The sequence below is a fragment of the Chroicocephalus ridibundus genome, chromosome 3 (genome assembly GCF_963924245.1).
Source record: "Chroicocephalus ridibundus chromosome 3, bChrRid1.1, whole genome shotgun sequence".
NCBI lineage: Eukaryota > Metazoa > Chordata > Aves > Charadriiformes > Laridae > Chroicocephalus > Chroicocephalus ridibundus.
Window position 1 is genome coordinate 71,679,349 of NC_086286.1, and position 24,739 is coordinate 71,704,087.

The window sequence follows — 24,739 nt, forward strand, 5'->3', positions numbered from 1 at the left end:
AGCTTCTATAAATATATTAGCAATAGGAAGAGGACTAAGGATTATCTCTGTCCTCTAGTAGATGGGGCCGGCAACATAGTGACCAAGGATGAGGAAAAGGCTGAGGTACTTAATGAAGTCTTTGCCTCAGTCTTCAGCAGTAGGACCAGTTGTTCCCTGAGCACCCAGACCCCTGAACTAGAAGACAGGGATGGGGAGCAGACTGAAGCCCCTCTAATCCAAAGGGAAATGGTGAGGGACCTGCTTCAGCACCTGGAGGTGAACAAATCTATGGGGCCGGATGGGATCCACCCAAGGGTATTGAAAGAGCTGGCGGAGGTGCTCGCCGGGCCACTTGGTATCATTTATGAGCAGTCCTGGACAACCGGAGAGGTCCCAGCTGACTGGAGGTTAGCAAATGTGACACCCATCCACAAGAAGGGCCGGAAGGAGGATCCGGGGAACTACAGGACAGTCAGTCTGACCTCGGTGCCTGGGAAGGTCATGGAACAGATCCTCCTCAGTGCCATTACACGGCACATGCAGGAGAACAGGGTGATCAGGCCCAGTCAGCATGGGTTTGTGAAGGGCAGGTCATGCCTATCAAACCTAATATCCTTCTATGATAAGGTGACCCACTTAGTGGATGAGGGAAAAGCTGTGGATGTTATCTACCTGGATTTTTGCAAAGCTTTTGACACTGTTTCCCACAGCATTCTCCTGGAGAAACTGGCTGCTCATGGCCTGGACAGGTGTACTCTTCGCTGGGTAAAAAACTGGCTGGATGGCCGTGCCCAGAGAGTGGTGGTAAATGGAGTTAAATCCAGTTGGTGTCCAGTCACAAGTGGTGTCCCCCAGGGTTCGGTGCTGGGGCCGGTTCTCTTTAATATCTTTATCAATGATCTGGATGAAGGGATTGAATGCACCCTCAGTAAGTTCGCAGATGACACTAAACTGGGCGGGCGTGTTGATCTGCTTGAGGGTAGGTTAGCTCTGCAGAGGGATCTGGACAGGCTGGACCGATGGGCTGAGACCAATGGTATGAGGTTCAACAAGGCCAAGTGCCGGGTCCTGCACTTGGGTCACAACAACCCCATGCAGTGCTACAGGATTGGGGCAGAATGGCTTGAAAGCAGCTCGACAGAAAAGGACTTGGGAGTGTTGGTTGACAGCCGGCTGAATATGAGCCAGCAGTGTGCCCAGGTGGCCAAGAAGGCCAACAGCATCCTAGCCTGTATCAGGAATAGTGTGGTGAGCCGGACTAGGGAAGTGATCATCCCCCTGTACTCGGCACTGGTGAGGCCCCACCTCGAGTACTGCGTTCAGTTTTGGGCCCCTCGCTACAGGAGGGACATTGAGGTGTTGGAGCGTGTCCAGAGAAGGGCTACAAAGCTGGTGAGGGGCCTGGAGGACAAACCTTATGAGGAACGACTGAGGGAGCTGGGGTTGTTTAGCCTGGAGAAGAGGAGGCTGAGGGGAGACCTTATCACCCTCTACAACTACCTGAAAGGAGGTTGTAGAGAGATGGGGGCTGACCTCTTCTCCCTGGTGACAAGTGATAGGACGAGGGGAAACGAGTTCAAGTTACGTCAGGGGAGGTTTAGATTGGATATTAGGAGACATTTTTTCACTGAAAGGGTTATTAAACATTGGAATAGGCTGCCCAGGGAGGTGGTGGATTCACCATCTCTGGAGGTGTTTAAAAAAAAGGGTAGATGGGGCACTGAGGGACATGGTTTAGAAGTGGCTCTTGTCAGGGTAGGCTAAAGGTTGGACTCGATGATCTTAAAGGTCCCTTCCAACCTCAACAATTCTATGATTCTATGATTCTATGATTCTATGAAGTCACCTCTGTGTTAAGGTAGATGACCAGGAGGATTTAATCACATTCTGGTTAACTAAATTCTTCTTTTTTTGGGTAGGATATCCCTCTTCTCTTCTTCTCTGATCTAAAATCAGTTGCTCGTACCTCTGCCTCAGTTACTGCTATGGTTCAGCTATGGATGATGTGATTCCTATACCTAGTGTTTACAATTTTATTTCAGATACTTCAAAATGTAAAGTGATGCCTAAACATAGATTAGACTTTTTTTTTCCTGTGAGATTAAAAAAAAAAGTCAGCTGTACTTAATGTCATGCCATAGGAATGACTGTTAAAATTTCTTTACTCATCCCATAGTTTTTCTCAGAGACAATCACCTTTTCTATAGCAAAATATGAAACCTTAAATTATGACAAACAGAAACTTTCAGTGCATCAGTATTCATTTAAATGCATTGTAGTTAATCTCCATGATTTAAGACAGAATATTTGTTTAGGGCACCTAGAATATTGTAGAAATGTTTAGCCTGCATAATCCCCAAAGTAAATATATTTTAAGAGATATAAGAATAACCTTTAAGCAAAAGTCACTGAAATTCTAAAAGAAACTTGTTCAGTTTATCATCCTCCTTTTCCCCATTTCCTCCATGCCACAAAAAATGATACATAGATGTAAGGATTCATCCAAAGTGGCAGACTGCATCGTGACCAGTTTTTATCTTTAATTAAGTGTGTGAGTATACTATTTCCAGAAAAATACTGTTCATATGGCTTCTATAACATCAAGGATAACTAGAAAAGGAACGCACACTTACAACTACATTTAGCTAATGCAGAATAGATTGAATTGTTGATTTGTTCTCCGGGACTGTTTTCCAGATCTGTTCATCCAAAATCCAGACAAAATAATTCATTACAAGGATTCTGCAACACATTTCCTACCAATGTTTTTTCACTGACTGTTGTGAAGTAGTAAGCAAAACCCAAGAAAATATCATTTTAAAAAACATAGATATGCAACTTTCAGGAACCCTGAAATTCTGTATTTTTTTATCAGTGATTTTTCAGGATAGCACTTTTTTTTTTTCAAATGATACAGAAAGAAGAAGTAAAAGTGCCTAATCTTGCTTTTGATTTTCTTTATCTTTTATATTACTTTCATCAGCTTCTTAAAGAAAGCAAATTTCCCATAGCTTGGAAACTTAATATGACAAATAGAGCCCTCTAATCCAATTATACTCATCAAATCAGTAAAGACAATAATATCTTTGGACCAAACTGACTGTCATTCATCAGGTGGTGAAGTGAATAGTTTCTAATACGAGAATTGTTTTTTCCCATAAAATTCTACAATTAATTTGAATATAAAAATATATCATATGACTATAGCCATAGCAAAAGTTAGCAGAAGAAAGGTTAAATGTATTGATGAATATTTGTCATGGTAGCAGTAGGCTGTAATTTCACTGAGGAAGGGAACTATTTCTACGAGCAAGGCTTCAAATAATTACCCGATGTGAACAGGACATGGTGAACCATCAGAGTTAGGTGTCTCCACTAGTACTGTGAATCACTTGAGGAACACTGAGTTTAACCTCACTGTGTTGCTGTTCTTTTCATAGAGGCAGCTGCAATCATCTTTGTTTTACACTGGCAAGAACTGGGAGCAGAAGTTGAGGCAGAAGCTCTGATTTACAGGAAATCTGTGCCAGAGCTGAAAAATGGACTCAAATCTCCCAAGGTTCAGTCAAGTGATTTGAACTACAGTCATGTTCCTGCAGTTAAATAACTGGCTCATTCAGCGAGCAGATGATATTTAATAGATTAATAAATGTTTACTTCTTCATGTACAGATTCAGATCCCCTAACATTCGCACATCTTTTATATTCCAAGTTCACTGAAATATGAAAGCCAACAAACAAAACAGAACTCATACCATTACTCATATGTTTATCTGTGTTTTATGATGATAAATACCAGTACGTCTTTTTTACTAAATCTAATTTGACAACATTTTGGCAAGGATGGAAATTATCTATGCATGCCTTACACGGTGTTGGTTTAGACACTGAATGTTTGCACGATGCATACTCCATAACATGATTTCCATATCAATGAAACTAAAATCTTCTCTTCTATTATGAAATTGTTTTTGATGTGCAGAATTCGCAAGACATCGTCGTGCTTTTAAGGATAAGACTTGACACTTTGAGAAGCCCTTGAAGAGTCTATGTCAGCTTCTGGCCTCATTTTAGTCAATGGAATAAAAAAAAACCAAACACACATACATTGACTTCAACAGGGACACGATTTCAGCTGAGGTTTCTGCCTAAAAAAAAAGCAGAACTAATTAAAAAGCTGAAGGAGCAACCACACAGAATCAGAAAGACAGACTTTTTTTTACAGTTTTAGAAGAGTGAGTCTGTATTCGACCCTGAGATTCTGTAACAAAATTGCTAATCCATCAATATCTGTGTTCTTATGAAATTGTAAGATGAAAAAGATACTTCTATGAGCTTTCCAGAGCAATTCATACTAAAATAACTTTCCTTCGTCAGCTATGACAGGTGAGTTGGCTGTGGCAGTTTTGGGGAGGCAGGACAGTAGACAGGATGTACTTGACTTTATTCTGGCTTCTGACTCTGGGCTGTGTGGTGTCACTTACGTGCCACCTAAGAAAGTGCATAATGGATGGAAATCACCATGCACTAGTTGCACAGTTGGTTTAAAACCTGTTCACAAAAGTATTTATCTGTGTTTGGCTTTTAGGCTAAGAAAGGGTTTGAAGCGGAAGGTGGGCATCCACTCCAGATTCAACTCTGTTAATATTTTCATGAATGATTTGGGTAATAGAATTGAAAACTTTATATCATGCAGAAGAAGGATAGCAAACACTGCAGAGGGCAGGACTTCAATTCAAATGATCTCCGCAAATTGAAGAGATGACCCAAGAACAACGAGGTGAATTAAATAAAGAAAAGAGCAAAGCATTTCCTGTAGGCAGGAGAAATCAGACAGATTGAAAGTATGTAACACTTGGCAAGGTAGCAAAATATGGCAGAGAACTGCAGGAGATTGTAATAGTGACTCAGAAATAAGAATCAACACTGTAGCTCTGTGCAAAACCCAGAAAATCTGGTTCAGTAAAGCCTTAATGGCAGCTTTATAGAAAAAATATTAAAGGTCCTATAGGTCTGCTGTACTTGGTGCTGGTGAGGTCTCAACTGGAATATCTTTTTTTTTTTTTTTTTGATAATTCATGGGAAGAACCTAGAGAAGAACATAAGAATAAGGGACCTAGAAAAAATGAGCAATAAAGAAACATGAAAGAAATGTATTTACTTTGTCTAGAGAAGAGAAAAAAAATTAACGATCAGCATGATAAATGTCTTTCAACATGCAGATGGTATAATAAAGAGAATGTTTGTCCTGCCTGTTCATAAAAGGTCAAAGGTATTCAGTAAAATCGTTTTGGTTTGATGCTAGGAGATCTAGTCCATCTTTATGTTTCCATAATTCTACTATAGGTAATTTAGCATCACCTAAGTAGAGGAGCAAAAGAGACAAGATATTCTGGACATATGGGTATATCTTTCTCAATACATCAGTAACACATGAATATGTAATCTGCTTATCTTTTTTTTTTCCTTTTTCATCCTAATGATAAAGCAAATCATCATCCCAAAGGGCTTTATACTTAACATAGTGACACATGACTTTCTATGTATAAAATAGAGGAGTTCCATATTTTTAGTTTAATACTTAATTTTAAAAAAGTAAAATAAAATATTTGTTTGCACAAGGACTTAAATATTCAATGGTTTGCCTTTTTCCCCTTTTTACCTTATCTAACATGTACCATGAAGCCTATCACAAAGAAAATACTACAGATAAGAAACACCCATTAATAAATATATACCCTTAAATTTTTAAGTAGGCTGAATATATATCCCTTGCTCAGTATTGGAAATCTTCAGATCAGATCTTTTGCTTTGAATTTTTCATGCAGTCTTTCCATTTTTCTTGTTAGGAGTGTCTTCTATAGTACCAATCAATATAGAGGCACAAAATCTTGACATTGCTCTTTTCTTTGAAGTGTACACTTACTTCACTTGCCTTTTAAGGATCTCAGTTTTTTAAATTCAACTATTCATGCTCTGAACTGAAAACCCAAATGCTTATTATTCATTTGCATGTTGATATGACTTTTTGCATAAGGTTTTCAAAACTGACTCCCGTTGTTTCATGGACATGGTAGGCAGGTTTTCAATTTATTTCATGTGCAGCATCGCTGGCTTACTCTGAAATAAAATGATAATCAATGAAGGAGAAGAATCAAATAAACTATACAACTCCAACTGAAAACATGAAGTAGTTTTTCAGTATGTTTATAAATGAAAACTCTGCCATTGCTATTCTTTCTCCTTTTCTTGAATGCAAATCAATAAATGCAGGATTTTTAAAAAAGCATAAGGAATTTTTTGCTAGAACTCAAACCCCATTTTCAGAAATTACTAACAGACTAAACACTCAAATTCCAATTTAAATGCAATCTAGGCTCCATGGCACCAGATTTTTAAATATATTAGGAGCTTGATGTTAAAGGAAGGCATCCCGTTGTGCTTAACTACCATGAATTCAATGGCTGATAAGCACTTAGGGTTGGATTCAGCTCATTTAACTTTAGCTGCCTAGAAGTCAGGTATCTGCTCTGAGCTACGTTGGCAGTCTAGGCAGGGAAGCAGGGATCTCCAAAGAGTGTTTCAGCCTATCACCACCTGCATCAGGCAGGTGTCTAGGAAAACAGGGGAACTGTGGCAAGAAGATGTAAGAGAGACTGAAGAACTACACATGGGAAGGGACATGTCATGTGGGCATGGGACGATGGTAGCACACAGTGGCATATTCTGCTGAAAAGGAGCCAAAGACGCTGGACTCACAACGGCTTACTGGTTGGTTTCCATGAGTCCATGTTTTCATGCCTATAAGCCACCATCTTAAAGAAAGAGCATATTACTTGAATATTATTTGAAAATAATTTTTAACAGTTTGGGTTATCGAAGACATAAGTTATATGTGAAAAAAACACTCTACTTATATGTAATTTGCCACTTGTGTTTGTAATATTTTGCACTGCCTCTGTATGAGACATGGAAGGGATGATACTTGATACTATCAGTGTAAAAAAAAAATATTACTTTTTATACATTCTTTTTAATGGATAGATTTTTTGCTTGTGAAATACAACTGAAAACATTGCCTAAAGCTAAACAGAATGGGTACAGGAATCAAACAAACTTCCCATGTGAACTCTTTCAGTAAACTTTAGTCTTCAGTGACTTTTCATTTAGAGAAAACTCTCTTCTGCAGAATCATTAATGCTACATACTGTGACACAGACAAACATCTTTTAATGATAAGTTAAAGATTACTACACTCATTTTCTTTTTGAGACCTGAATCAGGATAAGTACTATTATCTCCTGGAGATGCTTTGCCAGAAATGTAACATCAAAATTAAGTCTCCATAGTTTGTTACAAGCTCCTGCTTTCACTACACGGAGAGAGGCATTTCTTGAAAGAATCCCAATTACTTCGGATTTGTACTTTACACTATTTCCAAGTGTGAAAACCCAAGAGTCTGGCAATTATCATTATATTCTCATTCCTGTAGCAGGTTGTATATGCTAATGAAGAGAAAAAAAACTAATTACATAGTATCATAGTCTGTTGTTACTAAGCACTCCTGTAACCTCTTCTTCCAAACAGCTGTCTGAGTTCATAACTTTTTCCTTTATTAAAAATTAAAAGCACAGAATTCAGTAAGACAAACACAACAGACAGAAGCTGTAGTTTTAGGAAACACCTCATGCTTTGAACCCCATTATTGTTTGTCAATCATGAAAAACGCACAGTTAGAAGCTCAAAAGTTTTCTGATTCTACACAAATTATGCTATATTGTATATCCTTGTGCTAAGCTGAAACTACTTATGTGACTGAAATTCATTAAACCATTCACAAAGGCACTGACAGTATTTGGCAAGTAGGATAGGAACTATTCAAGACAGAATAACTAAAAGAAGATGGGATATTTTTGCAAAATGTAAACCCAAGCACACATAACACACAACCATCTGATGAAACCAAAAAAAGTAAAATAAACAAGAGCTAAGAACAGAATTCGATTTTTTTTTTTGTAGAATTCATGCCTGTAGGAATAAAGAAATAAAAAAAATATTAAAGAAAAAGAATCAAGATACAGAATGGCATATATGTGCTGTCAAATGAAATGGAAAACACTGATCAAATATGTGTGTGTGTATACATATCTCTCTCGATAGATAGATAGATAGATAGATAGATAGATAGATAGATAGATAGATAGATAGATCTGTATGTGCATGTTTGTTTCTCAGTAAAAGCAAATGGTTAGTTCCCTAGGCTTAAATAAAAGCTTTTCCAATGGAGGAATCTCTTTCAGTATTGCCCTTAGCAATATTTCTTACATGGCCATTTGAACACCTAGGATTAACTGCCGTTGGGTAGATGCTAATGTTCACAGATAACCTTTGCATAACCCATGGTATCAATTTTTATATTATTCTTATGTGACTACTTATGCAAACAGTTTTTATACTGTATATTAACAAGATTGTATCTGCAATATATTTAACAATGTTTCATTAAAATTCATATTATGCTGTCATATGCAACATATGAAGGAACGCACACCCCTACATAAACATGATATTGACTATTCTCATAAGGAAAAAATGTTTAAAAAATTTCCTTAAGTTGAACTTCAAGATGAACATGTATATTCCAACTGCGTAACTTCTCCACATAAAGCAAATCAATCCCCATCATTGCTGCTGCAGGACAGTTGTCTTGTACTTGGGTTTTAGGAACATTTGTGGGTTGTGGGAACACTACGAATCAGGTGCATGTGGGCAGTGAAGTACAGAATTACAACATTTAGTGTATTCTGTAAGTGGCAGTTAAAGACAAATACTTAAATGAAACTACACTACAATGCAGTGTTTCCCCATATTTCCAAAGCAAAATAAAACTTTCCAGTTTAGCCAAAACAGCTAGAATACACTTGGATGTGCTAAGCCTCAGAGGAATGGGCCAGCGGTGAGCAAAGCCACGGTAACAAAGTATTCAGCTTCAATAAGCTGAGGGAGGAAAAGAGAGGAGTAACAAATACAAAATTGCCAAGAAAAGAGAGAAAGAGGAAGACAGAGATTGCTTTGCACATCTCATTGGACGTCATAGGCAGGACCCTTACATAGATAGAGCAAGCCTTTCACTTTTAAGTCAAAAGCCTGACAAATCCAACATGGTTTTTTTTTTTCATCTGAGTAGTGAAGTATATCTCAATTATCTGTAGAGGAGGAAGTATTTTTTTTTTTCACATAGTTTTTAGCACTCTGATCTTACTCTCCCTCTACATTGCAAACAGCAGTTTTTCTATAAAAGGGTTCATTGGCAGTTTAAAGATACCGGTGAGATACTCAGACACAGCATGTTACTGATCGCCTCATTATTGTTGAATTAGCCAACTATTGTAGGGTGGAAGAAAAATAGCCTGAGTTACACTGTGGCCTGCTGAAGAACAGGCTTTTAGAATGAAACCCACAATAAACCACACTTTTGTTCAATTCGTAAGGTTATTTCATCAATCAAATCCTACCCTCAAAACACAGAATCCAATTTCTACCCAAATAGGTGTTTGTGGTAGCCTGATTAAGTGGGACATAATGCCGTAGTACAGCAGTCTAGTCCTGAATAGATAGGATGCCCCTTAAAATTAATGTCATTGAAACAGCATCAGCAAGTTTTGAAAACATCAACACTAGAGTGAACTTATACTCTGGGGATAAATTCACAAAGGTAATCATCGAGTTTAGTGAGTTATTAGAAAAGGAGACCAAATATTTTTCATAGCTAGTCCTTCATACTGATCATACGGAATCAACAAAACCAAACAAGCTGAGAGTGTGCTGTCAGCTGCAGTGTGACAGCACTGAAGTCAATGAGGTTTTGCCAGAGAATAATTTTTCTGGTTTGTTATGGACAATTAATAAAAATTCATCGTCAAATCCTACAGAGTTATCAAAGTTGACATTAGTTAATTCACTTATCCATATAGTACAGATTGCTGCCATTCAGTAGCAGTTTTGGGCAACTGCAAATCCGGAGTATTATAAGATGACGAACCGCTGTAAGAGATGATCAGCCACTGCAGCCATTTTCAGTGCATGACCTTATGAACGGTCCGTGAGCTTGCTGCTGCCACTGCAGTGGTGAGAAAGGAGTATGGTAAAAATGACACTGCACTGCTTGCTGGCAGCACTCACACTGTTCTATCACTCTTGGACAATATTAAACAGGATCAAAAAAGAAGAGTGCTTCACAGATCATGTTGCTTTCCCAGCTCAATAAATGCTTATTCATATGTGAAAAGATGCTGAAGGCAAGACAGAATTTTTATTTCCTACTAGATTAACACTGGCATAATTTTCAGTGACATAAGAATCAGAATTGTTTCCTTCAGAAATTCCAGGTAATACTGAACTCCTCAGAAAATGTACCTTTTTAGTGTTGCCTTGAAACTTCTGGTAGACCCCTGGTTCAGAAGATGGAGCTTATCTGATAGATTATAATTAGGAGGTCAATTATTTATTTCTATTTCAAGGAAAAGCAGATGTGGAGAAAGTACATTCTAGCCATTGCATCTACATTTAGAACAACAAATTGTTAAGGACTATCTTAAAGTATTGCGTAAGTACTCAAAAAGAATAAATAATGAAACAAAAAGCTGACACCACGAGACAGTGAAATTTAACTCATTTTTAAAAAGCAGAACATATTTTTGTATGTTTTCATACTTTTACAAAAGATGAGTAAGTGCTCTGGCAGACTCCCCAGCTCTCAACTATGGTAAATAACACTTCAGCGCTTGTCCATAGCCCATTCCAGAGCCTGATATACATATATATATATATGTATATCCATGGGAAAGGTCCTGTCTATGAGGCACAGACAACTCCCAAGAAGAGCTATCACAGCAAACATGCCTTCTGTAGCTGTGATCTTCTGAGCATGTGCTTCACTGGAAAGAAATTTATCTTTTTTTTCATGTTAAGCAAAGCCAGAAGGTCTTCCCCCACTGCTTTACACAACTGGTGAAATGCTAACAATGCTGCACTACACCATTCAAAAGTGATTTCCTTACAGATTGCTGCCCAATCAAAAGTAGGGCTTTATGTCACTTGCCTATCCCGCCTCACATTGATAAGAAACATGGGGAAAACTTGAGAAAGTTGAGAAAATCCAGACTTCATGAGGAATTTCAAAGATTTCAGTCTCCCTCTAGTCTCTTATTTGTCGGTTCACGCTTATTCTCTTTCATCACATGCTAAGACTATGCACCATTTAGCTCAGGCTCTATTTATATTACATGTGTCTGGGGCTCACAGGATAATGGCACCCTGATATCAAATTGGGGCCACTAGATGGTACTGCGATATAATTAATAAATATTAAAAAGTAATCTCTTAAATATATGTTTGGTTTTTTTCTGCAATGCTTTGGCTGTAGCATTTGAAAGACTTGCAGAAATATCCATGGTACTGCCTTTAGATATATACTAAAACCTCATGTAACTATAATATATGCAGTTGTGAGGCATAAAGTAACTAAAGTAACTGCTTACTGATCTTAACAGTACAACTAAGGTACTTAATACTTAGGTACACACATATATGATATTTATACAATATCTACGCACATGTGTAAATTATCATATAGAATTACCACCTGATCAGTCACTACACTTACTCATTTTCACGTGTTCCTCTACTCAGTGCATAACTATTAGATTATGGGAAAAAGTGTGCATATATAAATCAACATGCAGATGTATGCTTATTCATGAACTCAACAAAAAATATGTCCTAGAATTATAAAAGATAAACTTCACATAATAAATCTATACAACCATATTTCATATTTTTCTATACTTTGAATGATTGCCTATCAATTTACTTCACCATTAAAGAGATGAAAAATTCCACTTTTATCTAAATGTTTTCCACCATATGCTATGTCTACAGTAATAAACAGTTTAAATTTTATAATCAGTTATCTTCTAGCTGGCAAAGATCTTGAGATTTACAAAAAATTGCTGCAAAACTAAATTATCTGAAACCATAAGCATGCTTAATAGTATCTACCCATGAAACTACCCTCAGAATAACCTAACACTGCTGGTTGCCAGCACTATTTTCAATTTTCATCTGTTAGATATATGATCAAGCATGTCAAATCTGCCCTAAGTAATAGAAGTGAAAAAATAAAGTCATTGACTTAAAACATTCTGATAGCTATTTATCTGAAAACCCTGGTCAGATTTACCGCTCAAAGGCATTTACCTACAAAGTTAACCAGATGCTTTGAGTTGAAAACTAATTTAATTTCTCTGTTATCTTAACAGGACATCTGTTAAAACAACATCCAAGGAAGGTAATATGTTCAAAATTAAACATCCTGCAGGTTGTTTTATTAGAGCATGTGCAATATTGATATTTAACTGTTAAGAACCACCACCTTACAAAAATAATTAGTAGATGTATAACGTATAACGATTATAACGTGTAGCCGTATAACGATTATACTAATGGACAAGAAGTAATGTAGAATGAAAGTGTAACTGGTGTAAAATCCGTCTTGTTGCCAAGTTCATTGCTTTGTTACAACTGAGTTACACTGAAGATGAATGAACCATTTCTTTTGTTTCCTTCTTTCATCAGCTTCATCTAGGCACCAAACTGTCCCTTTAAAATCAGAGTATATTAGCTGCATAACTTGTTCAGCACTCATAGCCAGCATGTTTTTTAAGCATCATGAGTGACAAGCTATGCAAATCATATCCTGAAGTAATTTACATTATTGCAGCTAATTTGCATATGGATATAAACTGCACTTCAGAGCAACAAGGTACCAATCCAGGCAGTGGCATGTGAAAATCAGACACATAGGTGGATGTGTGCTTGCCAATATTGGGATATTCAAGAGGAAAAATACTAGGAGGTGCCTGTTTCTGGTTGTTCCTTACAACTTTGCTGGATAAGGTGGTGGGGACAAATGGAATGGTAGGAGGAAACACGGGCTCTGTATTTTCTCCCACCCCTTCCATTTATCCCAACCATCAATGCAGGGCTGACGTTAATTCTTCTGCTGGCAGGAAGTGCTACGACCATTGCTGTCTCTTACTCCTCCCATTAGCGTCATACAATGGAAAAGTAAAAGAGAAAGGATGGGCTGCATTACATATCTGTCTAATCCTGGACTAAGATCTCAGGTCACCAAGGTAGAATTGGATTTATCAGTGGTGAAAAGTTGCCAATGCATGAACATCAGCTGTGTGTGGATTTCTAAACTGCTTGTTTCCTCCTCAAGATCTTTTGTGTCTAACGGTCTCCCATAGTCCTGGTTGGTTCCTGAGCCTGGCTGGAGGCAGGAGAATGGACTACCCATATCTTGAAGTCCCTTCTGGCCTTACTTTACTATGAACCATGACTATGAGTATGAAAATGCTGATTTTAATCACAGTGTACATTGTCAGTTGGGGAATTCCACCTAAATGATTTCTTACATTTGTCTTTATTACTCTGTTTTCATGATGTGGAAAACAGTCAAACTTGCAGTTCAGCTACAGAGTGGGTAATACTTGCAGATAACAAACCAGCAGCAAACTCTCTCCCTAAACCTTCATTTCTCCAGTAGTTTCTCTGGACTCCCAGAGCAGTCTCTCTCCCCAGGGGTATTCCCCAGCAATGCCATTCTATTGCCTTCCTCCTGCTCCCTATCAGATACTGGGGAGCCTTCACCAAGTTTTGGTTAACCTACCTGATTCATGCACTACCTCACCAGGAAAGGGGAAGAGTTATACATTTTCAGCATTTTATTTGACCGCAAGGTTTATATGCAATGTTTTCAGTATTTCCTTAAATACAGTGTCAAACAACTTAAACGTTGACATACATTGAATTGTCTTTGAACTAAAGGATTCTAATTCTTTTTGAATGTGTTGTTACTTCTTCCAGATAACAAGAACAACCTTCATCTTTCCGCATCTTACTTAAGATACTTTATAGCTTTAAACATATGTGAAGACCCTTCAATTATCTTCCATAGGAAAGCATGTAAAATTGTGAAAAGTGAACCGGTTATTTATTATATGACAATTAGCTTTTTTCTTGTGAGGTGCGACAAACTGCGTGTGGCTGGAAATAGGTATTCAACTACAGAAAGGACAAAAAGAAAGCTGAAGTACTCAACTTCAGTTAAAAGCCTAAAGAGGGTGTTAGAAAAGATGGAGCATGACTCTTCTCAGAGGTACACTATGAGACGACAAGAAGCAATGTCACAGATTTCAGCAACGGAAACTGCATATCAGGAGAAAAATTTTCACAGTGAGAATGGTTAAGAACTAGAGGTTGTGAAATTTCCATCCTTGGAGACTTTTAAAACTTGACTGGCTAAAACTCTGAGCAACCTGATCTAACTTTGAAGTTGGTGCTGCTCTGAGTAGGAGACTGGATTAAATGACCTTGAGACGTCTCTTCCAACATGAATTAGTCTGTGATTTTGTGGGTATAAGTTATCTTATATTTGCAGATATTTGGGGCGGGTAGGAGACAATGTGTTCAGAAACATTTTATTTCCCTTAGAACTTCTGGCAGAAAACAACCTGATTATATATTTTTCTTTAGTTTACATTTTAACAACTACAAGACATTCAGTTCTTTGTCTCATATTTAACAACTTAAATTTTAAATAAGTCTTTTTTTTGATCTTTCCTATTCTTTCATGTTCCCCCTGTTGCAGCTCAGGACAATATAGGAAAGGAATTAACCTCATTTGAATGAAAATAGCAACTTTTTTGTCTAGTGGGAACCAAAACTGAAGGCAGTATTCCAGGTGTGGCCTGACAAGTGCTGAGTAGAGTGGGATAATGACTTCTTTATCTGTGCTGGTGATGCCCTTGTAGATGCAACCCAGCACGCTGTTGGCTTTCATTGCCGCAGCAGCACACTGTTCACTCATATTGAGCTTGTTGTCCACCAGGACCCCCAGGTCCCTTTCCACAGCCAGGTAGATCCCAACCTGTGCTGCATTACTGGGTTATGTTTTCCCAGGTGCAAGACCTTACACTTGTCCTTGTTGAACTTCATAAAGTTCTTGTTAGCCCACTTTTCCAGACTTACCCAGGTCTTCCTGCAGGGTGGCTCTCCCTTCCAAAGTGTCCACTTCTCCCCACAGTTTGGGGTCATCAGCAAACTTCCTCAGCACACACTTGATCCCACCATCCAAATCACTTATGAAGACATTAAACAGCATTGGGCTCAATATTGATCCCTGGGGATCCCACCTGTGACAGGTTGCCAGTTTGAAAAGGAGCTATTTACCACCACCCTCTGGATGCGGCCTGTCAGCCAGTTCCCCACCCATCACACAGACCACTTGTCTGGACCGTAACACATCAGTTTCTGCAGCAGGAGGCTGTGGGGAACTGTTCAGACAATGTCCACTGGTCGCCCCACATAAACTGAGCAGGTTACTTTGTCATAGAAGGCGATCAGGTTTGTCAAGCATGGTTTTCCCTTGGTGAATCCATGCTGGCTTGTCCTAGTCACATGCTTCATTTGACTTGTGAATGGTCCCCAGGAGGATTCGTTCCATAACTTTTCCATGGACTGAAGTGAGACTGATGGGCCTGTAACTCCCCAGATCCTCCTTTAAGCCCTTCTTGTAGATGGGGGTGACATTAGCCTTCTTCCAGTCTTCTGGCATGTCCCCTGATCTCCCTGACTTCTGAAAGATTATGGAGAGCGGCCTCACAACATCAGACAGTGCTCTTAACGCTCTCGGGTGGGTATTGTCAGGGCCCATCGATTTGTAGGGGTCAAGCTTCACATAGTTCACATACCAACTCTTCCTTCACTGATGGTGGGTCTGTGTTTGCATCAACCTGGATTGCTGTTCCCAAGGCCTGGGCCCCAGCAGGGCTGGTAAAGACAGAGGCGAAGAAAGTGTTGAGAACCTTTGCCCTTCCAGTGTTGTTGGTGACTAATTCACTCTCCTGTTTAACAGTGGGCCACTATTTTCCTTCTGTTTCTGATTGGTTTTTATGTACCTGAAGAACCCTTTCTTGTAGTTTTTGACTTCTCTGGCCAGTTTCAATTTGAGCTGAGCTTTTGATTTCCTAACTGCATCTCTGCATGCCCTGGCAATGCCCCTGTAGTTCTCAATGGGTATTCAGGCACTTTTCCATCTCTGGTATGCTTCTCTCTTGGTTTTGAGCAGACTCAGACGCTTGCAGTTAAACCAAGTGTGGAATAATTACTGAATCGGCCAAGAATACAAAAATACAGCATTGTTCACACATTAAGGAAAGTCATAAAATCAAGAGGCTTCTGAGGTAGAATACAGCCGCAGCTAGCATGCGAAGAATGCCACATCTGTGATTCCCTGTACAAGGTTGTTTCCGAAACTACACGAGGGATGGAACAGAACGCACTTGTTCCGTGGCCTTCTCTTGTGACGAATAGCAGATATGGGGACGAGATGGTACTACGGAACAGATAAGCGGCCTACACACCACCCAAGCCAGCATTTCGTCAAATGTTGATGAAATGCTGTCCTTTGTGCGAACTTTGCTCACCACAATGTACCAAAACACACCTCCATCCCGGAGGCTATCCTCCCCCGAGGTGTGAACACTGCTCCTTGAATACATTAATTATAATAAAAGTACATATGACTAAAGTCACTCAAACTCCACTTTGAAGATAAAAATAGTATAAAATAGCCCAAGAGAGAGGGGATGTCAGGGAAGACACCATCGCGAAGAATTCCATCGCTGATTTCCGGGATCAGTCGACGGGCTGAGCCTTTCTTCCCCCCCATAGGGATGCCTTTGGGTAAGACTTCGATTACACCGAGTGCTTTCTTGGGGACTTAGAAATTTCTCTAGAGAATCTCTACCCTACATTTATAGCCAGGCTGTATCGTTTATAATTTTGTTGCGTGTTTGTATACTTAACAATATCTTTATTTGCCCGTGCTTTGCAGACAGTGTATTTATCACTGGCAATCCTAAAGAACCTGTATATCTGCTGTTTAAATAAACTGCACTGTTTAAGTAGCTAGTCGTTTCGCTTTCTCACTGAACGCGACCAAAGACTCGAGAGAGGCCGTGCTAGTTCAGGAGCATGACTAGACTGATGGTGCAGTCCACTATTAGTGTATCCAAATCGTGATAGTTTAATACATATTAAACGCGATTGGACTGATAGTGCTGAATTGGGCATCACTCAGAATTTAAACCTAGCCGCGCCTAGCCTCCCACCTCGGTGAGGAGTGTTAGAACGCAAGGGGGTTTATCTTCTGCCAAAACCGCTTGGCCCCTTTTCACGCAACACCAAGTTATTGCCACTGTGCTTAGGGTTCCTAGGTGCCACAATTCTGTACATAAGCTTTCATAGTACTATTCTACATGTTTTCAGAGCAGAGTTAAGTACCGGATTTACTTGTATGAAGTATGAAAATTAATTGCATAACGGCCAGTGAGGAGAAAACAAAATATGTAATGGCCACACATGATAAGAAAAGCACATATTTTTTTTTCCTTGCCCCTTTATTAAGCTTTTTCTGACTGCTGCGATACACGGAGTAAGATCCAGTATGGCAGCCTCACTCAATTGACAAACCTGATTCATCTCTAAAATAGGCCTGCTGTACAGAGATTGAGGAAAGGATCGTGAAAAAGAAAAAATACAGTTGTGTGTGACTGCATAATTAAAAGCTGTATAAAAATGAATGTGAAGAGAGAGCTAAATTATGCTTATACAAGCAACCTTAATTCTGGCATTTCTTGATACTGGAGTGTTTGACTTTCAAACACCTTATTTTTTGTGTCAAAAGACATATAAGTACAACCTTATGATTTAATATATTAAATGTAACCTTTGTATGTTATTAGGTATAAATAAGGAAGATGTCAAGAATGCCATACAAATAGAAACTATGTCAGTTTTCACAGATAAAATGAGTTTGCAAAAAGTGTATTCTCGGTCACATTCACATTGTACTGTAGGGACTAGAGCAAAGCAATACTGGAGCTCAGCTAGGCGGCAGTGAGAGGGGAGCTACTGTATCTGGTCACACAAGCAGGGTTGCATACAAGGAGAACCAAAAGTACTAGCACAAGGCTGGGATCATGTGCAGCAAGGGCTGCTTTGAACCTGAACCCCAGCTGGTGCCCCTTGTTCAGCACCCCAAGTCCAGCCTCCGCCTGACTCCCAGTAACAGACAGCAACAGCATCTCTACACTCCCACACTTGTGATGGGAGCAGTGCAACCTCAGCCATGCAAATTTTGCAGTGAAAAAATGTCTACTCATTTTGAAACTAAAAATGGGAGTTTGATGGTTCTAATTCTGCTTCTATTCTGCTTGTGGGATCCTTAGACATCATTGGGGGAAGCCTTGAAGCAAGAGTGCTGTTTCTTCATTACGTGAACATTTGCAGCACTCTTTCTACTGAGGGTCTTTATTCAGAGGTTGCAGCCGAATCCCGTAGAAGTAAATGTGAGTTTTGTCTGAAGAAGAAAGTAAAAAATGCTACACAGACTGTTTACTTTTTGTTGTGGTTTTGGGCTTTGTTGTTGTTGTTGTTGTTGTTCCAAGATAGCTGAACCTAGTCCCTTGTGTCCTTTCTTGATATATTTAAACAAATCATTGAAATGCTACATATTCTCAGAGATGCTTTCTGTTATGTTTTCCTTTTTGTTTCACTAGCATACTTCAGATGTGCCTCATTCAAGGCAAGAGGTTATGCTTTTTGTATGCTACAGTTGCTTAGCCACAGGCCAAAATAAATATTACCACTCTTGAAACCTTGAAGTCCTACTTATACTGAGTATGGCACTCACCAGCAAGCAAACAAGACACAGACTAATTAAATATTATTGAAGAGTAATACTGAAAAGTAAGTCCGAGAAGTGGGTTCTCTAGGCATTCATTCACAGATCCACATAACAATCAATGTTAACAAGTGATTGCCCTTCCTCTTTGTTACAAACCTTTATTACAAAACCATAAATATTCCAGCTTGCTATGGAAGAGTTTCAGCAAAGACTACCATGACTCAAGGACAGAAAATACTTAGTGTGATGCCATTTTCCCCAAGACACATATGATTGCAATGATGTATAACGCAAACAGATTTGCATGGCTGTTCCCCAATAATCCTTGAGCATCCTCAGTCTCTTCAGAGATGATTACCTCATTGTTCTAAAAACTTCTGAGCTTTTGCAGGCCTGATCAAGTGTAATAAGGAGATGCTGTAAAAATGTCGTGACCTCCCGCTCCACAACTAAAATAAAAAAGGATGAAGCTAGCAAGCCTTTTGTAATAAGGTATATAACAATTGAAATACATCCTGTCCATTGTATCAGCAGATGATGATGGAAAAATTGATGTACATACACATAGAATAAAAGCTGTTCTCAAAACTTTTTTAAAAAAGCCTTTCTTTTATTCTATTTTGTAGAAAGCTATAAATTATACATATAAAAATAAACTATACCCAGCTGAACTATTATTTGACTGTAATTTTAACTTATCAATTCCTAAAGCCATGCTGTGCAGGATCCTCTCTCATAGTTTACAACCTCAGAGGCATCCCTCTAGTACTTACCTAAAGGTTATTTTTTATTCTCTATTTAGAACCGATTCAGACGCAAAGATTTTTTCAAGGTTCTACGTGCCATTTCAAACACAAAAAAAATACACAGGAGTATCATTACAGATTTGAAGTTGCAATTATTCTCAGATGAAAATATAAATAATAAAGAAGATTCAGTGCAAGACATATGAATGTGACTGAGAGACATAAAACTTAAAATGATCCATTTTGTAAGATTCCTACATCTGTAAAACAGTTGGAGCCTCTGAAGGATCTAGAACAGGAACATAAGTTTTATCCACCCAAATATATGGGTATCTTTCTATTAGACATATATTCCTGGGCCCTGGATCTTGCAGAAGATTTGATCAAGTTCTGATGTACCATGTGCAGTTAAACAGAAGAGGAGAGTGACGTCCCATGTGTGAATTATACGTTTTGTAGATAATGAGTTGATCTGCACATATTTCTTAAATTTATTTTCTAGGAACTTTTCTCCCTCTCTTTACAAATGCTGCTGCTCTGAAAACCAGCTGAAGTGGAAGGAATATACTATACTGAGTATTTCAAGGGAGATCATATCACTGGAACAAATAATACCTCTAAGGACCAAATAACAGTTTTAACCGCATCCAAATATAAGCCTGAACCATACGGTTGGTTGGGAAACACTCTAGATGACGCAGACCTAGACTACAGAAAAAATCATTTCCAGATTTAGATACTGGTTTGGGCCCATCTTTATTACAAGTAGCACTTACTAGTGTTCTTAAGCTGGTTTTGTACCCATTAAAACACAGTGCTCAAACAGCTGTTTCTCCTTTCTCCCTTCCTTCCCGCTCCCTTCACTTCCCCAGACACAAGAAGAATCCCAACATTTGCAAGTTTAGGAATACAGGTGGCTGAAAGAAGTAGGTGGAAGGAGGGTGGATTGGGTTGAGTATAATTGTACAACAGGTGCCGGGTTTGTTATATACATTAGTTCACTTAGCAATACAGAAAGCATTATAACCAAATAAAAGATAATATATGCAAGTTATTTTATTTACTATGTTTTTGCCAAGCTTTTAATGTGATTGGGCCTGTCTGAAGGTATAAAACCCAGAAATTGTATCATTTTACCTGCAGAAAATTACTTTATGCCCTCAGGAAATGAAATTCTGATCCTTTTGAAGTCTGCATCTTTTGAAAAAAACACAATACATGGGGATGAAATATCCCAGTCTCTACTTTGGGGGTGATTTGAGAGAAAATACAGGTAAGGAAGTATTTTTGCCTCATTTATTCTTCCTATAATTGTGTTTAACTTTCTACATCATAACATATCAGTAACTCACAAAGGATCAGAGAATTACATCTTTAATTTACAGTTGGACTAAGCTCCCTTTAATAAGGAACAGCAATTAAATATCTGAGTCAAAGAGAGAATGTGATCTTTTTCACACGTGGGATTCTCCTTGATGGTCACTTCACACTACTGCAAACATAACTCAGCATGGACAGCAATATTTAGACTCAGTTGAAGCTTATTACTTTAATAACATAATTTGTTACCACTGCTAATCTTTTATCCCACAGATTGCCAGCCTTCTGGGAATACCTTAGAAAGTAGGAGTTTTGGTTTGAGATGTTGATTTGAGCCCATTACCGACTGTCACTTTATGTGTTATCACTTACAATGTCAATAAAACCCTACAAACATGGAATTCTTAGGTAAATATATTTTTCCTATGGATTTCAACTGTGTATACGTGTTCATTCCTACCAGAAGAAACAAAGTTAAAAAATACTGCTGTAGCCAAATGGCAATCTATTCTGGTACCTCAATCTACATTTCAATTTAACGAAAGACACCTTGTTTTATAATTATTATGCCGTAGTATAAGACCCCTGAAAGGAATCCAGCTAAGTAACAGCAAGCTAAATGGTACAAAAAATACTAGTTGAACATTGAGATGGTAACTTTTTGTATTCATGAAATCACTAATTAATATCTCTCACAGAGTTGAAATTTGCATTGCAGAGTTACTGAGGGGGCAAAAAGGCAATTCTCTTTTAAAAAATATATACCGTTGTTGTTGTGGGCATCAGAAGGTATATGCTCATTATTATTAGTCTAAATTAAAAGTTTCTAACGTTTCCAGAATACTCCAAATTTCCATCTTACTATCCTCATTCTAACAACACCAAGAGGATGAGTAAAACAAAACACAGCTTTTCAACTGGGGCATGTTAACACAGTGCTGATGGCTTAAATGTATCCAGTGGTAAATTACCTTTGAAAGGTCGCCAGCCTCCAAATAGAAGCAGATAACAAACACGTTCCAGGTAACCCAAAGGACCAGCCAGACAGCATACTGCAGGGAGGAAGAGAGAAACAGTGCATTAATAATTTCAGAATCAACTGAGTTAAACTTAGTTTATTAGACCATTAGTTCAATCCAAGACAAAAACAGACCATAAATCTGGTGCATATGAATAAAAATGTTACATAGAGCATCAAGAATAAATTTTTCCCTTTCACAGACAAAATCTAGAGTGACCTAGTGAGTACTCTGACACATCAGAAAATCTGTATCTGAGAAAACAGTTGAGAGATCTGACATTTGAATAGAGACTAATCCGATCTCTTATTATTGTTCAAATGGGGAATACTGCAATATCAAGAGGGGCATGTAATATCAATTTTATGCGAGAAGTGCAAAGCTGTTTATTCAAATGTTTATTCAAATATAACTTACTAAATAACAAAGTCTAATTGAAGTAGGCACTGGCTTCTCCCACACTTTGGATTTAGTCTCAAAAAACTAAACCTATATATAGGTTATTTTGCACTATTTCTACAAAATAGGGAGGGATTTGGTCATGACAGCTGCCTCTATCAATATATTCTGTGATATTCCAAAGCATCGTTCATAATTTTTCAACACCCTTAGGGGCAGACCGTACTTTAAATTGCCAGTTTCTCTGGGTTTTTTTGTTGTTTGTTTTTACTTTGTTTTATTTTACAGTGTATAGGACAAGTATTCATGCTTAAGCAATATCTGTTTATTGGTGGTTGCCAAACTTCTTATTCACACTTCTGATGTGAGTAATGGAGTATATGTTTTCTCTCCTTCTGTCTATTCCTTGACTTCTTTTTTGTATTCATAAGACCTTACGTGCTAGGACTGGAAACTACATTTCCCTGCCGTAATGCTGGAGCATCTTGTATAATAAAGTTTGACCTGCTGTTGCTACTGTTATCTAATATTTGTGCTTGAGAACTTCCCTTGGCAAATTATTCCATCATCTAATAAACCTTAGGATCTACAAGCGTTTTTCTAATGGCTGTTGTAGCTATCCTCTAGTTGTACACAATTCAATTCTGCACATTTGCCAATTTCATTCCACAGACCTGTGGCACTGCATATGTGTGGCACTGTTCCCTACCTGTTATAGTTGAGGGCTTTTTCCTCCTTATATATCACCATCTCATTTCTCTCAAGTATTTACAGACTTACTTTTCTTGTGTTGTTGTCTTTTCTCCTAACTGTACTGATTAAATTTTGCTAAACTACTTTTTCAAATTGGGAAACACTGTTTTCTGCACACTTCTGTATTATATCACCTTCTGAATAAGCAGACAAAATTTTAGACTGTACATTATCCATCCCTTATAAAAAATATATGACAAACCATTTTTTCTCATGAATGACAATCTCATTCTCTAAATTCAGTAACTGTATGTAGGATTCTTGCACTTCTCTTGGAAGAGCGGCTTTGCATCAGATTGTTTATTATTCAATATGCCATTTTCCACTTAATCTTCTAGATACTGTGAAAATAATACAATTCTGTCCTTTCTCAGGAGATCAAAAATGAGACTATTACCAAACATGAGTAAAATTTAGGCCCGATCTCATGGCCACTCTAATGCACATCTACCTTTTCAACACAGGCTGTTCATAAAATTTTGGAACATAGGAACTTAATTCAGATGCATGGTCTTAACACATTCACAGTTTTTTTAAAACTGAACTCTGAGACATTAAGTATATTGAGCATTTCATTTTCCTGTAGCTTCCTCATGGTACACCTGGCTTTGCATGTAACATGGAGCATTTTAACTACCAGAACAAGAGAAGGAAAAATTAATTTAGATTCAATAACTTTAATTTTGCATTTTTTTCTAACTTTGCAGCATTTTAACTTGCTGCGTTTTGCCAATTATTTTAATACTTTAGTGTTATATACAAGTATACAAATAGTCTGATGAGTTAATACAACTATTCCTTCTGACACACAAAGGTAACTGGATTTCTTATAGCGAAAATTCTAAATACTGCATTTAGCCTGGTTTCCCAAAGAAATGAGACTTAAGCAGTAACATCCATGTGCGATGTCTGTTCCCTTGAAAGAACTCCTATGCTCCTGAACAATTTTAAGCAAACTGGAAAAAAGGCTAGAAGATTCAAAGATATTTTTTCACAAAAGTTTCAGGAAAACAAGCCTAAAAATGGGAAGAGAAACTCTATAATGTCCTCATACACAGGAAGATGTACAAGATTATCTTTTATCAGCCAACACAAATAGGAAAAATGTGGGACAGAGCCACCGGAAACTAGGTTTCCTTAGATCGGCTGTTCATGGTACAACTTGTCACATTGCCTGTATGCAACAGCTGATTAAAAAGCTCCCTGTGCACAGCACATCCAGCAGAACACTCCAAGGCACTTTGGAGCTGCTTGTCCTGGCATCGAGCCTTACATGAAGAAGTGAAACTTTTCTTTTCCACTGTCTAGTCTATCACCAAAAAAAAAAGAAAAAATTATCTGACTTTTAGATACACTCTTTTAACAAGCATCTGCTCTTATTGGACTACAGATAAGGCTTAAAAACGTCTCTTAAAAGTTTGTTTTAAACTGCTTCCTTTTGAAATGTTGCGTTAAGTGCTTGCTGCCTGAATTCTGCGGATAAACACCAAGTATAATTATCTTGAAATACAAGGATGCTTCTGCTTCCCACTGCTTCATATTTCAGATGCTTCAGATCTAGCACACCTCTTCTCACTGGATCACATGCAGTCATAAATACCTCTTGTTGTCTATGTGCTTCAGAAAATTGCTGCAGAGATTCAGCTCTGAAGGTCTGTGACAATGAACAAATCCCTCTGATACTCTCTATTATATGTATCTAA

General features: G+C 38.1%; 1 protein-coding gene across 2 annotated transcripts in view; it reads right to left on the reverse strand.

Moving 5' to 3' along the window:
• NKAIN2 (sodium/potassium transporting ATPase interacting 2) overlaps positions 1 to 24,739 on the reverse strand; it is a 571,249-nt gene that overhangs the window by 248,001 nt on the left and 298,509 nt on the right. For both annotated transcript variants that reach the window (XM_063329688.1, XM_063329685.1), the window contains exon 3: positions 21,837 to 21,917. In XM_063329688.1, the coding sequence (XP_063185758.1) occupies positions 21,837 to 21,917 (81 nt within the window). The remainder of the gene's footprint in view (positions 1 to 21,836; positions 21,918 to 24,739) is intronic.